At 63.1% G+C, this 12,623-nt stretch overlaps 1 protein-coding gene across 1 annotated transcript; it reads right to left on the reverse strand.

Moving 5' to 3' along the window:
• Window positions 1-443: 443 nt before the first annotated feature.
• On the reverse strand, window positions 444-10,552 carry GABRD (gamma-aminobutyric acid type A receptor subunit delta). The gene is made up of 9 exons (XM_061187179.1): window positions 10,485-10,552; window positions 4,622-4,734; window positions 4,240-4,307; window positions 3,931-4,151; window positions 2,702-2,784; window positions 2,163-2,300; window positions 1,396-1,551; window positions 965-1,176; window positions 444-728 (listed from the first exon to the last, which is right to left on the reverse strand). The coding sequence occupies exons 1-9, from the start codon at window positions 10,550-10,552 to the stop codon at window positions 444-446; spliced, it is 1,344 nt and encodes a 447-aa protein (XP_061043162.1).
• Window positions 10,553-12,623: the final 2,071 nt, after the last annotated feature.

A 12,623-nucleotide genomic window follows, 5' to 3' on the forward strand; every position in this document is an offset into this window, starting at 1 on the left:
CTCCAGCAGAGGAGGTCACAGTGAATTTAAGCAGCGGCCAAAGGCTCCGTTTTATTTCATGCTGGGACCAAAGGCCTTCCCACTTTCTCACCGAGAAGATGAGCACCTCCCACGCCCGGCCTCCTCCCCCTCCCTGGTCCAAACCCACAGAGCGAAGTCCCAGAATCAGGATCCTTTTTCGAGTCAGACGCAAAGCTCCCCGGGGCCCGGTGCCTGCCTGGCTCCCGGGTCAGGAGGCTGGGCTGCAGGAGAGGAGATGCTGGGCCGTCTTCTGCAGACCAGGGGTCCGGGTGAGGGTGGGGACAGAGCCTGGGGGTGCTGAGCGAGGCTGAGGCCTTCCTCTCCTTTTATGTGGCCCGTGGTCCACCCCGCTGTGAAACACGCAGAGCCCCTGGGGGTCCTTCCCCCAGGAGGTCCCGGGCATGGGACCTGCGAAGCCGGCCTCACATGGTGTACGCGGCCCAGTAGATGACGTTGACAGCGGCGAAGGCCGCCGGGAACACGGCACGGGCGTAGATGTCAATGGTGTCCGCGTCGATGGGCTTGAAAAGCGCACGGAGGCCCCCCTGGGCCCCCTGCTTCTTCGTCTCCTCTGTCTCCACCTCCACCAACCTGTAGGAACCCATGAGGTTCCCGGGCACGCGGCACTGCCGGCGGGACACGGCCAGCTCCTGGGTGACGCCCGCGGCCGAAAGGGAGAAGAGCACGATGGCATTCTTCACGTCCATCTGCATGGGGAGGGGGAGGGGTGGGCTGAGTGGCTGGAGAGCGAGGGGCAGGACCCCAGCCCAGGCCAGCGGCTCTATCCTCAGAGCAGGCGGCAGAGGGTCCCAGGTTGAGCACAGGAAAAAGTGCCCCCTGCCCCGCCGGCAATGCTGACCCTTCCTGGTGCTGGGTGGGGGCGCTGTCCTTCGTCCTGAACATGAGAGCCCCCCACCCCCACCCCACCCACTCCCAGCCTCACCTCGGCCCTCTGCTCCTTGACCTTGACCTTGGCCTTTTGCTTCTTCCGGTAGTCAGCGTTGAAGTGGGCGAAGGCGTACTCCACCAGGGCGGCAAACACAAAGACGTAGCAGATCCAGAAGTACACGTCCAGCGCCTTGATGGCCGATGCCCGCGGGAGGGAGGAGCGGGCACTGACCATCAGTGTGGTCATGGTCAGCACTGTGGTGATGCCTGGTGGAAACAGGTGGTGCCATCACTGGAACCCCACCCCAACCTGGGTGCAGGTCAGGCTCCTCTCACCAGGCCCGGCCTGGCTGGCCACTGCCCCAGGACAGTGGGCCTGAGGGACTGCAAGGCAAGGCCTGTGCTCAGGACAAACGGGATTAGGGCCCTGCTCCCAGGCTCCCTCCTTCCACCAGCTCCCTCGGGGGAGAGGCCAGGGCCCCGTACCTAGAGACACCCTGGCGGGCACTGCTGCCTGGCTAATCCAGAAGGAGACCCAGGACATGGCGACCAGGAGGATGGAGGGCATGTAGGACTGGATGATGTAGACGCCCCGGTTCCTCCGGAGGTGGACGTGCAGGCTGAGCCGGGGGAACTGGCCGGCTGCCGGAGACCCCCGTTAGCACCAGGCCCACCACCCAGGGCAGTGCTTGGGGAGAGGGGCGCTGAGCGGGAACTGGGGCCACTGCCAGCCTCCAAAGAGAGGAAGACCCTTGTCCCCACCTCCCCCCACAGCCTGATGGGTCAGGAGAGGGGCCGGCCCTGCGGCAGGGCCACCAGAGGAGGGAGAGGAGAAAGATGCCGGCCTTGCTGCTGGCCCAGTGGGCCCCTCCCAGAGCGCAGAGCACCCCTCTCCTGCCCTGCTTGTGCACCGCCAAGCTCGAGGAAAGAGCCAGCCTGGGCTCGCTGGCTCCGATGACCGGGCAGCAGGGGCGGGAGGGGCCAGGAGACGACACAGGCTTGGCCCTGCAGCCCCCCGGCACCCCTCAAACCCCGGGAAGCAATGAAGAAGTGAGGAGTAAGGCGGAGTAAACCTGATCCGGGCCCGCACTAGGGCTCATCCCGAGTGGCTCGGCCAGGCACAGCCTGCGCCGACCAGCGGTTTTCCAGTTGCAGCCTCCGGGGGCCCTCAGGGCCGGCTAGTGGCTCTGCGGAAAGCACTAGAAAACCACCAGCGGGGCTCACAAGGAAGAGGCCACGAGAGGCCGCGTTACCCGATTTGAAGTTCATCAGCTCCGTGGTGAAGCGGTAGCTGGTGATGGTGAACTGGGCCAGCTGCAGCCTGTCCAGCCCGTGGATCTGCCCCTGGTTTTCGGACCAGTAGTAGACGATGTCCTCGGACGAGTAGCCATCTGCAGGAGAGCCCACATGGGCCGCAGAGCCTGGCGCCCCCTCCCCAGCCCCTGGCAGCCCCCGCAGGACTGCCCTGCCTGTGCTGGGAGCCCGATACACAGAGGCAGGAAGCAAGGCGGCCTGGGACCACGCCTGGCACCTCGGAAAGGTGGGCAAGGCCAGATGCGCTGGCCAAAGGGCAGGTCACCCTTGCCAGGGTGACCCGCAGGGGCCGCCATGCTGGCCCAGTGACACAGGCACATGTCTTGTCTGGGCTCCAGGGCCAGCTGTCCTGGGCAGGGTGCTGACCCGCAGCAGGAGGGCCAGGCTGCTCGGGCCTTCCGGCCCCTTCTCCTCCTTCTCTTCCTTCTGTTTCTGGCCCCCCCCATGCCTCCCTGCCCCCGCGCCAGCCCGCACTCACAGCTCTCCAGGTGCAGCATGCACTCCTGCTCGTCCATGGGGTACTTGGCCAGGTCCATGTCGCAGGCCACCGTGGAGGTGATTCTGCCCAGACAACACACTGGTGGGTCCCCAGGATGAGGCCAGCCCCCGGCAGCCGGCGTCTCTCTGGCCCAACATGGCAGAGACGCTCCTGCACCCAGCCAGTATGGCCTCCTCACAGGGCGGTGGCAGGCTGCCTTTGGTCTTGCCGGCAAGCTGCTGGCATTTGGGTGGAAACTGGAAACTGCGGCCACTTTACAGATATCTGTGAGTCTTTCCTCAGGGATCAAGAACCGGATTTCATTCACTTTCCTCGTCCTTCAGAACAGCTGGCTGGCTAAGCCGGGGGCCAAGAAGGCAGGTCCAGCCTGAGCCCCCTGGTCTGCCCCTGGGGACGGCCTCTAGGCGTCCCCACTGACCCTGCAGCCTGGGAAAAGGCTGGTTTTCCAAGATTATTTAGATTCTTATGTAAATCTCCTGATCTTTAAAATGTTGGCAATTAAGTCCACTTTTAAAAGGCATGTGTCAGAAAACACACATTCAAACAAATACACGTACACGTGTGTTCACAGCAGCACAGCTCACAACAGTCAAATGCGGAACCAGCACAGCTGTCCATCGACGGAGGAGCAGATACACAAAACTGGTGTATCCATGCAATGGAACGTCACCCAGCCATAAAAAGGCAGGAAATTCTGATAAGTGTCACAACACAGATGAATCTCAAAAACACTATACTAAGTGAAAAAAAGCAGACTCAAAAGGTCACGTAGCATATGATTAATTTTGTGTGAAATGTGCTGAATAGGCAAATCCATGAAGATAGAAAGCAGATTGGCAGTTTGCAGAGCTGGAGAGGGGAGGTGGGGAGTGACTGCTAATGGGCACGGGGTCTCCTTTCGGGCGAAATGTATTGCACGTGGGCAGAGGTGATGTTTGCACAACACAGGGAGTGTGCTAAGTATCACGGAATTGTTCACTTTTAAATGCTTGATTTGATGTTATGTGAACTTCACCTCAATTTAAAAAGACAAGGGCACGCGTTAGCCAAATAGCGGCCTCTGCTGGCTTCCGGCCAGCAACCTCTGCTTCCTGCACAGCTGCTGGTTGCCGGGGGATATAAATACCGCCACCCCCACCCCCCATCCCCCCAGCTCTCAGCAGTGCGCTCCGTGGGGGGTGGGCGGGCAGGCAGCCGGCTGGGCTCACCGGATGCTGTAGAGAATCACCCCGTCGGGCTGCAGCCGGATGAGCTTGTTCTCCACCGTCACGTCGTGGAACCAGGCCGACTTGGCGTTCACGATGAAGGTGTCTGGGAGCCACAGCTTGTCCACGAAGCGGCTGTCCAGGCCCAGAGTCTCGTTGGTGTGGTTGTAGGACAGCCTGCTGTCGCGCCAGCTCTGATGCAGAAACACCGTCATGGTGTACTCCTGCGGGGGGACGCGGAGGCCCGGCCGTCAGCCCCTCCGCTCCTGGGGGCACGCGGCCGGGGGCGGGGCGGAGGCCGGTGGGACCTACCATGTTCGCCTCCGAGATGTGGTCGATGCTGGCCACCTCGATGGCGAGTGCCACGTTCACGGGGGGGCCTGCGAGGAAAGAGCCAGGCCCGAGGCAGGTGGGGCTGAGGCCAGGCTCCAGCACCCCCGGCCGCTCAGCCGGGCCAGCGAATGCCCCAGAAGGCGGGACAGGGAACAGCCAGGGGCTTTGCAGGGGAGGCCGTCTTGGTGCAGACCAGCCTGAGGCCGGAGCAGATCCACCTTCCTAGCCGTTTCCCTGAGGGCTGGCGCAGGAGCTCGGGCACGCCCCTCAGGGGAGCCGGCCTCTGCACCGGCCCAGAGCCAAGCAGGGCTCACACCCACACTGGACCCAGGGTCTGCCCGAGCCCGAGGGCCACTCTCACCTCCGATGCCAGGCCGGAAGTTGCGGGCGTAGCCCTCTATCAAACCGTCCAGGTTGGGGAGCCAGGATATTTCCAGGTTGGAGCCGACATAGTCGCCAATGTCATTCATTGCCCTGGAAACGCAAGGCCCACTGGTCACAGGCAGGGTGCCAGGGACAGAGCCTGTCCTGGGCACCTAGGCCAGGGGTGGATAGGGAGGAGGCCCTGCGGGCTGGACCTGACCAGTCCCAGGAACTCACGCCGGACACAGGGAGCCCCCGGGAGGTGCAGAGCCCAGGACTCCTGGACCTCTTCCACTGGCCTCTATGCTCAGCTTACACCCCACCCACTCGGCCCTGAGGGAGGCCACCCAGGTCAGGCAGAGGCCCCCGGCTCCCTCCATAACCACCCAGCATCCCCACCCCTGGGGTCCCCCAACAAGAGCACATGGCCTCCCTTTCAGCTTCTGAGGGCAATGTGTCCTGTAGGAGGTGACTTGGGAGAAAAAACGTGTGACCAGGAGGCTGAAGGCTGGGGAGAGGGAGAGAGAGGGTGAGGTCCCAAACCCGGGACCCAGTCCAGGCCGAGGGCCCGTGGGGAGGCTGCAGGCCGGCCTCCTGCTCTCTGTCCCTTCCCAGGCAGTCTCCAGAGCTCCCCAAATTGCCACGTGCCTCCGGGGCTTAGCCTGACCCCGGAGCAGCTGGGGGCCATGCCCCCTGGTTTCAGATTAACCTCACTGACAGCCTGTGCTGGTCGTGTTTGTCCCTGGTGGGGCCGCATGGGGACCCAAAGACACAGGCGTCTCGTGGCCCGCACACGCCGACTGCCAGAAGCCCCCCAGTGGCTCTGCCTCCCCCCTCCTTCTGCCCACCCTCTGGGAAACAGAGCCCCCAAATTCATGTCCACCCAGAACCCCAGAATGGAACCTTATTGGGAAGCAGGGGCTTTGCAGATGTAATTAGTTAAGATGAAGTCATGCTAGACTAGGGTGGGCCCTAAATCCATGACTGGTGTCCTTAGAAGAAAAGGAAGTGGACACACAGGGAGAAGCCACGTGACCACAGAGGCAGGGATTGGAGTGATGCGGCCACAAGCCAAGGGACACCAGGGACTCCGGCAGCATCAGAGGCTGGAGAGAGGCATGGACCCTGCCGACACCTTGGCTTCAGACTTCTGGCCTCCAGAATTACGAGAGAATAAATTCCCCCTGTTTTAAGTCCCCCAGCTTGTGGTCGCTTGTTACAGCAGCCCCGGGAACCTCACACAGCCTTGCTCCTGCAACCCACAGCGGCGGGGGTGGGGGGGCATTTCTCCTAAACCTGACAGCAGGGAACGAGGAGGGACATTCAGGAGGAACCCTCTTGTTTTTCTCTGAATCACTCCTGTCCCCAGTGGGCAGAGAAGGCCTCCAGGTCACCTGGGGCCCGAGCCCGTCCAGAGCCCGCAGGGGAGATGATGCGCCAGGGTCTGGATGCAGAGAAGCTGGGACCGTGACGAGACCGCTGACCCCTCTGGGCTCCCGCGGTGCTGCTGCTGGCCGCCCCTCCCCTCCCCTCCGGACGTGGGACCGGCTACCGCTGAGCCTGTCGGCGCAGCCTCTGTGTCCCGCCCCCCCCACCAGCCCCCACTTGGGCCACCGCAGACCACGGCCCCCTCCGCCCGTGGCCCCAGCCCCCTGCCTGCTTCCAGCTGCTATGCTCCCTGACTCCTGCCCTCCAGCCTCTCCCCTCTTAGACGCCTGCTTGACCCTCCAGACCCTCTGCCATCTGTCCCCACCTCTTTCTCCGGCGCTAACTCTGACCCCCCTATGTCCCCACGCTGATTCCCCCCACCTCCACTGAACCCCCATCCCTCTCCTGGCCCTGCCCCGGGCCCCTGAAGGAAGCTGTCCTGATCACGCATTTATTCATCCACCCGTCCATCTGGCTAGTGTGACCCTTGGTGCCGCCCTGTTCCAGAGATGTGACTGAGCCGGGCAAGGACAGTCGCGGCCCAGGCCCATGCAGAGGTCAGCGTCTGCAAGGGGTGGCAAAGCAAGGGGCTTTGAGCATGAAGAGGGTCACAGGAAGGGGAGGTCAGGAGCCCTCTGGCTGGGGAGAAAGGGACAGCCTCCCCGAGAAAGTGACATCACAGCCCAAAGAGAGAGAAAGTGAGTCTGGGGCAAGGCAAGAGGCAGGAGGCGGGCGAGGGCTCCACGCGGTGGGGTCTGGGAGGGGCCTGCAGGGCAGTGGCAGGCATGGGGCAGAGAGTGTGGAGGGGGGCACCGTGGGGCTCATCCAGGGTCAGGGGGAAACCGGCACTCCGAACAAGGAGCTGCTCGATTAATTAGATTAAACCTGGATGCCTGTGAGGGAGGGGCATGGGAAGTGTCCTGAGGGAAGAGGGGGGATAAACTGGGGACCATAGTGGAGGTTGGGGGGATGATGGGCTGCACAGGCCATGGAGACAGAAAGGGGCCTGGTCCAGACCGAGGGAGAGTCAGTGGAGGGAGGGGCCGGGAGCAAGTTCTGCCGCTGAGTTGGTGGGGCTCGGCATCCAGCTGGACTGGCCCCGGGACGCTGTCTTCTCAGGCGGGTGCAAGAAGCCCTCGGGGCCGCCGGGGCTTGGGAAGCACCAGCAAGGGCACCTGGGCCCCTCGTCTGCTCCACATACTGGCCCATGAGGAAGGTTGAACGTGACCCAGGAGGTCCTCAGCTAGTGAGACCTGCGAAGCCCACTCTCCCCGCAGGCCCACGGGGTCCCTCCAGGTGAAGGCTGGGTGCAGCGTGTGGACAGGGCAGGTGCTTTGGTAACAAAGTAAAAGAAGGAATTAAATGAAGCCCTGGCCCCAAGTAAAGCACAATTAAAAATGCAAATGGAGTTCACCCTGAAGGTCGGACGCAAAGGGATTGGAATGAGGCTTTATTTTTGGACCGGCCCAGCGGCTGGCCCGCTTGGAGCCAGGCCGTCAGGAGACACCACCCTTCCCGGCCTTGGGCTGGTGGCACAGGTGAGCACACCTGTCCTGGGCCAGGGCCTCACACCCGCTCAGAGGCACAGAGGCAAGGTCAAGGGCAGCGCCCACCGTGAAGCTCGCCTGAAAGTGTCAGGACACTGGTGGGTTCTCAGCTCTGCCGTCTCCAGGGGTGAGAAGGGAACAGGCTCCCGCGGTGCCACGTCTCACCTGGGACAAGGTGGCCGTTTCTGCAGCTGTGAAGGGATGCGGGGGCCGGAGTGCCCTGGAGGCGGGGCTACATGGTGCTCTGGGTCCTGGAGGGCCCTACCCTCCTCCACTGGTTCAGGTAGAGTCAGTGGGGCAGGCGGGGTACCTGGTCCATGGGGGGCTCTGCATGGGGTCAGAATGTGGGGACTCTGACCCGCGTCCCGGGAGGGAGCATGTGACTCCTCTGATGGCCCTGGCAGCCGGCGGTGGCCTATAGGGTTGGGGTTTCATTAGAGGAACAGAAGCTCAGAGACACGCCAGGCTCAAGCTCGTGGGACAAAGCAGGTGCCGTGAAATCACAGGCAGCTTCCGCCCTCCCGGGGTTGCTCCTGGGTGCCGTCAGGCCCCCCCGCCCTCTCCTGGCCCCCCTGAGAGAAGCCCCACCCCTGTCACTTGCCTGTGCCCCTGGGGATGGAAAGGGAAGGTGGGTGTAGCTGAGCGAGGCAGCAGGCACCACCCCCAGGATCCTCCCACCCCCCGGACCCTGCGCACACGAAGCCCACAGATCCCTGACAGCTCTGCTTTTAGAGCAGCCGCCGCAGCGCTGGCACCTCAGTTACCAAGGCGAACACCACGACGATCGCACTCACGGGAGGTGAGGGCGAGGCAAGAGCCGCAGGCACAGCTTCTCCAGGGAGACGGAGGTGCCAGCAGCCCGGGAAGGCCACCCACTCGGGTAGGCAGCCGGCGAGCTTTGTGGCCGCTGTGTGAGCGGATCTTCAGACTCAGGGAAGCGTGGCCTTGACCCGACCCACAAATGCTGCACGGCTCACTCCCTTCTTATCCCACCAGAAGCCCTGGGATCTGGGCTGAGGGGCGGCAACAAAGAGGCCCTTCCATTAGCCCCGATGTCCCCTCACACTGCCCCGGGGGGGGGACGAGGGAAGGGAAGGCGCTGTTCCCCTGGTTTCTGAGTGGAGGGACGCAGAGCAGATGGGAAAGGAGGCCCCGAAGGCCCCCAAAGCCCAGAGGCTCTCGTCCCACCCAGGGCCTCAGCCTTACTACACCGGCAGACAGGCTCACCCCTCGCCCAACAACCCAGGAACCAGATGGGGTAGGAGTTCAAAACACTGCAGATTTTAGAAAGGCAATATAATGCACTTGGGGAGGGGTGTGTCTGGAGAATTTTCCAGCAGGAAATGTATAAATATGCCCCATGAGTAGCGTGAATACAGACAAAACAAGCAAGGCAGGCTTTGCTGCCAACTGAGTGTTGGTGTCAAACTTGGACTAAGACTTGGGGTTCAGAGCAACTTGGATTTCGGAACTGCGGCTACACAGCTGTGGGCCTGAGCCAGCAGCTGACCCCCGGCCCCCAGCACATCCCTCCACAGCCACACCTCAACGCTTTGCCCTTTCTGGGACCGTGAAGCAGGAAAAGGAGAGAGGAGAACAGCCCATTGGGCTTGATAAAGAACAAGGCCCCGGGACAGGGGCCACATCGGCACTGCCTGTGACTTTGACATGACAGCCACGTCTACAACCAAAGCCAGGCTTTCCTGGCTCTGCCCTCCACCCACCAACAAGTAAGCTCTGACCACACACACACAGAGCCGTGTTACATATTGTCCGAGTGACTACAGCCAAAACACAGGCCAGTGTTCAACGATGTCTGGCTTTTAAAGTCTTCGACATCAGTTGGTTGACCACAAAGTCTGGAATGCTGGGGGGAAGGGGCAGGGAGAGATTTTTTTGCTATGTTTTTTTCTGCAGCCCTGGCACCAAGATGATTTTCAAAAAGGCCCCTCACAACTCCTATGGCAGGTAGCCAGACTCAGTGCTCAGAATGCTGGGCAATCCGGGGCCCACATCAAGTCCGGTCTGCAGAGACACGAAAAGCGAGCTGGGGCCATGCTGGCCCCTGGGAGCCAGAGGGAGGGGCCTCAGCACAGGGACCTTTCTTCTTAGCTGCTGCCTTCTCTGGGGAAGACAGGGCACCTCATCCCCTCTCCTGACAGTTAAAAAGAAATCCGGAGTCTGTCCCCTGCCAGGGGCACCTGGCTCCCCGACTCGCATACCCTGGCGTCGGATGGCATTAGAAGTGGTCCCAGAAGGGAGGTCCACAACCACACCTGCCATGAGGACGCGCCTTCGTGTCCACCCCAGACCGCTAAAGGCAACGGAAGCTGGCGCCCGAGGCTCTGCTCTTAGAGCAAGAGGAGCAACCTCCCCTCCTGTGTTCCCCGGACCCCTCCTTTCTTCCTGCCTGCAGCTGGGGCCCTGCTGAGAGCTCAGACCGCGCCTGGAAGGGCACCAACCAGCCAGGGATCGGCCAAGTGCCGGCTGGGGCGAGGAACCCGAGCTCAGCAGGCGAGCCCGGGCACCGGGGGAACTGCGGGCGGCTCCGACGCCCTCGACCGGCCCTGCGGCGCGGGTTCAGCACCGGGACGGCGGACAGCACCGGGGCAGCGGGGCTGCCAGAACCTAGAACATCGCCGCTGCCCGCGCCCAAGGGCATCTCCGCGGCGAGTTTGGAGAGGAGGGCCCGCGGGCGAGACGGGGTGGGGGAGTAATGGGGGGGATGGGGGACCGACACGGTGGGAGCCTGTGGGTGCGGGCAGACACGGGGGCCTGAAGAGCAGGGGTTCGCACGGGGCTCCAGCCCGGCAGCCGGGGCTTGGCCGGCGCGGGACTCCCCACCGAGGGCGGCCCCCGCGCAGCGCGGACCCGGCGCTCGCTCACCTGGTGCCGCGGTGCTGCTGCGCGCAGAGAAGCAGGAGCGGGGGCAGCAGCCAGGCCAGCGCGTCCATGGCCTCGGCCGGCTGGGCGCTGGGCCGGGGGCGGCGCCGGGGTCCGGCCGGTCGCGGGAGCTCGAGAAGTTGCTTAGCCGGCGGCCGCGGCGGCGGCGGCACAAGCGGGCGGGAGCGGGAGGGCGCGCGGCGCGGGCGCGAGGGCGGACTGAGCGCGGAGCCCGGAGCCGCCCCGCCCCGCGCCGCGCGGCACGGCCCCCTCCCGCCCGCCCCCCCTCCAGCTCCGGCCGCCCCGCCTGCAGCTCCCCTCCCGCCTCCGCCAGACCCCCGCGCCCCCGGCCGGGGGTCCGGCACTCCCCGTCGCAGCGCCGCTGCCCTTGCCGGCCGGAAAGGGTCCCTCCGCGCGTCTATCCGGGAGGCGACTCAGGCGCACGACCCGCGTGGACGCGGCCTCTCGCTGCCGGCCAGGCGCCTGCGGACCGACGGCCGCGGCAGAACCTGGTCCCTGGGGCGGAGTCTGCCATGGGCCGTTTGTGGGGGTCACGGGTCCTCGGGAGCTGGTTCGGGGGGAGGAGGGTGCCAGCGCCCCAGAAGCCTTCACCTTCTACCGGGCGAGACGCGCCCCCAGCACCGGCAGCTCCTTCCAAAACCCTCGCGCTTGCGCCTCGCCCACCCTCCGCTGGGTGCGCGGTGAGAGGGGCAGGGGGGGCCGCTCCCGGGGCTCCGCTGCCCGCAGGTCTGCGGTCGGAGCCCCGCTCTGGTCGCGGGACGCAGTGACTTCTCTGCCTGACGGGTCAGACTCCATCACACCTGCCCACAGGCTGTCGGGTGGGCTCTGACGAGACGACACCTCCACCTCACCCCACCGCCACCCCCAGCGAACCGCCAAGAAAGCCAAGGCCTCCGCATTCTCTATTGTGACTCTTCTGAACATAAAACTCTACACAGTTTCCCCAAAAAAGCTGACCACAAACTCTTCTCGTTTGGTCTCATTCATTCACTTCTGGACTCAGTATCAGTTGACGACCGAAAGCGAACGTCTCATGAAAACACTTAAAAATGGGCAAACTGGTCCCGGAGTGGGTTGAGTCCTGTGCGTGGCTGTTGACACTGGCCAGAGCAGGTGCGGGGCGGGGGGGAGTGTAGAAAGGGCTTTGCTGGGGCTTCCCAGGTGGCGCAGTGATTAAGAATCCACCTGCCAATGCAGGGGACACGGGTTCGAGCCCTGGTCCGGGAAGATCCCACATGCCGCGGAGCAACTAAGCCCGTGCGCCACAACTACTGAGCCTGCGCTCTAGAGCCCGCGAGCCACAACTACTGAAGCCCGCACACCTAGAGCCCGTGCTCCGCAACAAGACAAGCCACCGCAATGAGAAGCCTGCACACCGCAACGAAGAGTAGCCCCTCCTCGCCACAACTGGAGAAAGCCCGCACACAGCAACGAAGACCCAACACAGCCATAAATAAATAAATAAATAAATAAATAAATTTACTTAAAAAAGAAAAGAAAGAAAGGGCTTTGCTGCTGGGAATTTCTAGCCCAATCCTGAGGGCCACGGATCAAGGGGGCTGGGTCTCAGCCTTCTTTCCTAAAGCCAGCAACGAGCTCTAAGACAGTCAGGCAGGTCCCAGCAAAAATGCCCCCCTTGGAGGGTCCCCTGGCCCCTCCGGTGGGTCCTCTGAGTACCTGGAAGCACTGCCCTGCTGTGTGTGTGAGCGTGTGCTCTGAGCGTGTCTCTGGACACATTCCCATTTGTCCTCCTGCGCAGGCTTGATCGGAGGTTGAGGAGTTAACCCACAAGAAAGTGCGGAGAGCGGGGCCTGGCACGGAGTGAGGGCCCTGAGCCTCACGAGGGTCGTTTTCATTATTCTTCTGCTAGATTGGGATCTAGTCTGTCTGCTTCTTTATAGCAGCCCTCGTGTCTAACAGCCTCTGGTGTACGATAGATGCTTAATAAATGCAGGAAAATTTAGGCTCAGAGTCACCAAAAGCCAGCACAGCTGGTGTGGTCAGACCCTGCAGTGTTCAGGAACACGCATAGCGCTCGCTCTCCTGTCTTTCAGGCCCAAGCTTTGGCCTCTGTGCTGGTCCAGGCTCCAGTGCTTTCTCTGGGTTCACTGTCACACTCTT

Source organism: Eubalaena glacialis, chromosome 3 (assembly GCF_028564815.1).
Source record: "Eubalaena glacialis isolate mEubGla1 chromosome 3, mEubGla1.1.hap2.+ XY, whole genome shotgun sequence".
Lineage (NCBI taxonomy): Eukaryota > Metazoa > Chordata > Mammalia > Artiodactyla > Balaenidae > Eubalaena > Eubalaena glacialis.

What these genes read in the sequence shown, in the direction of transcription:
- GABRD (XM_061187179.1), bottom strand. Translation starts at nt 10,552, where the DNA reads ATGGACGCGCTGGCCTGGCTGCTGCCCCCGCTCCTGCTTCTCTGCGCG. An exon ending in CAGCAGCACCGCGGCACCAG is followed by an intron (nt 4,735 to 10,484) that starts GTGAGCGAGCGC and finishes TTGCGTTTCCAG; the next exon opens with GGCAATGAATGACATTGGCG. An exon ending in GCCCGCCAGGGTGTCTCTAG is followed by an intron (nt 1,177 to 1,395) that starts GTACGGGGCCCT and finishes TGTTTCCACCAG; the next exon opens with GCATCACCACAGTGCTGACC.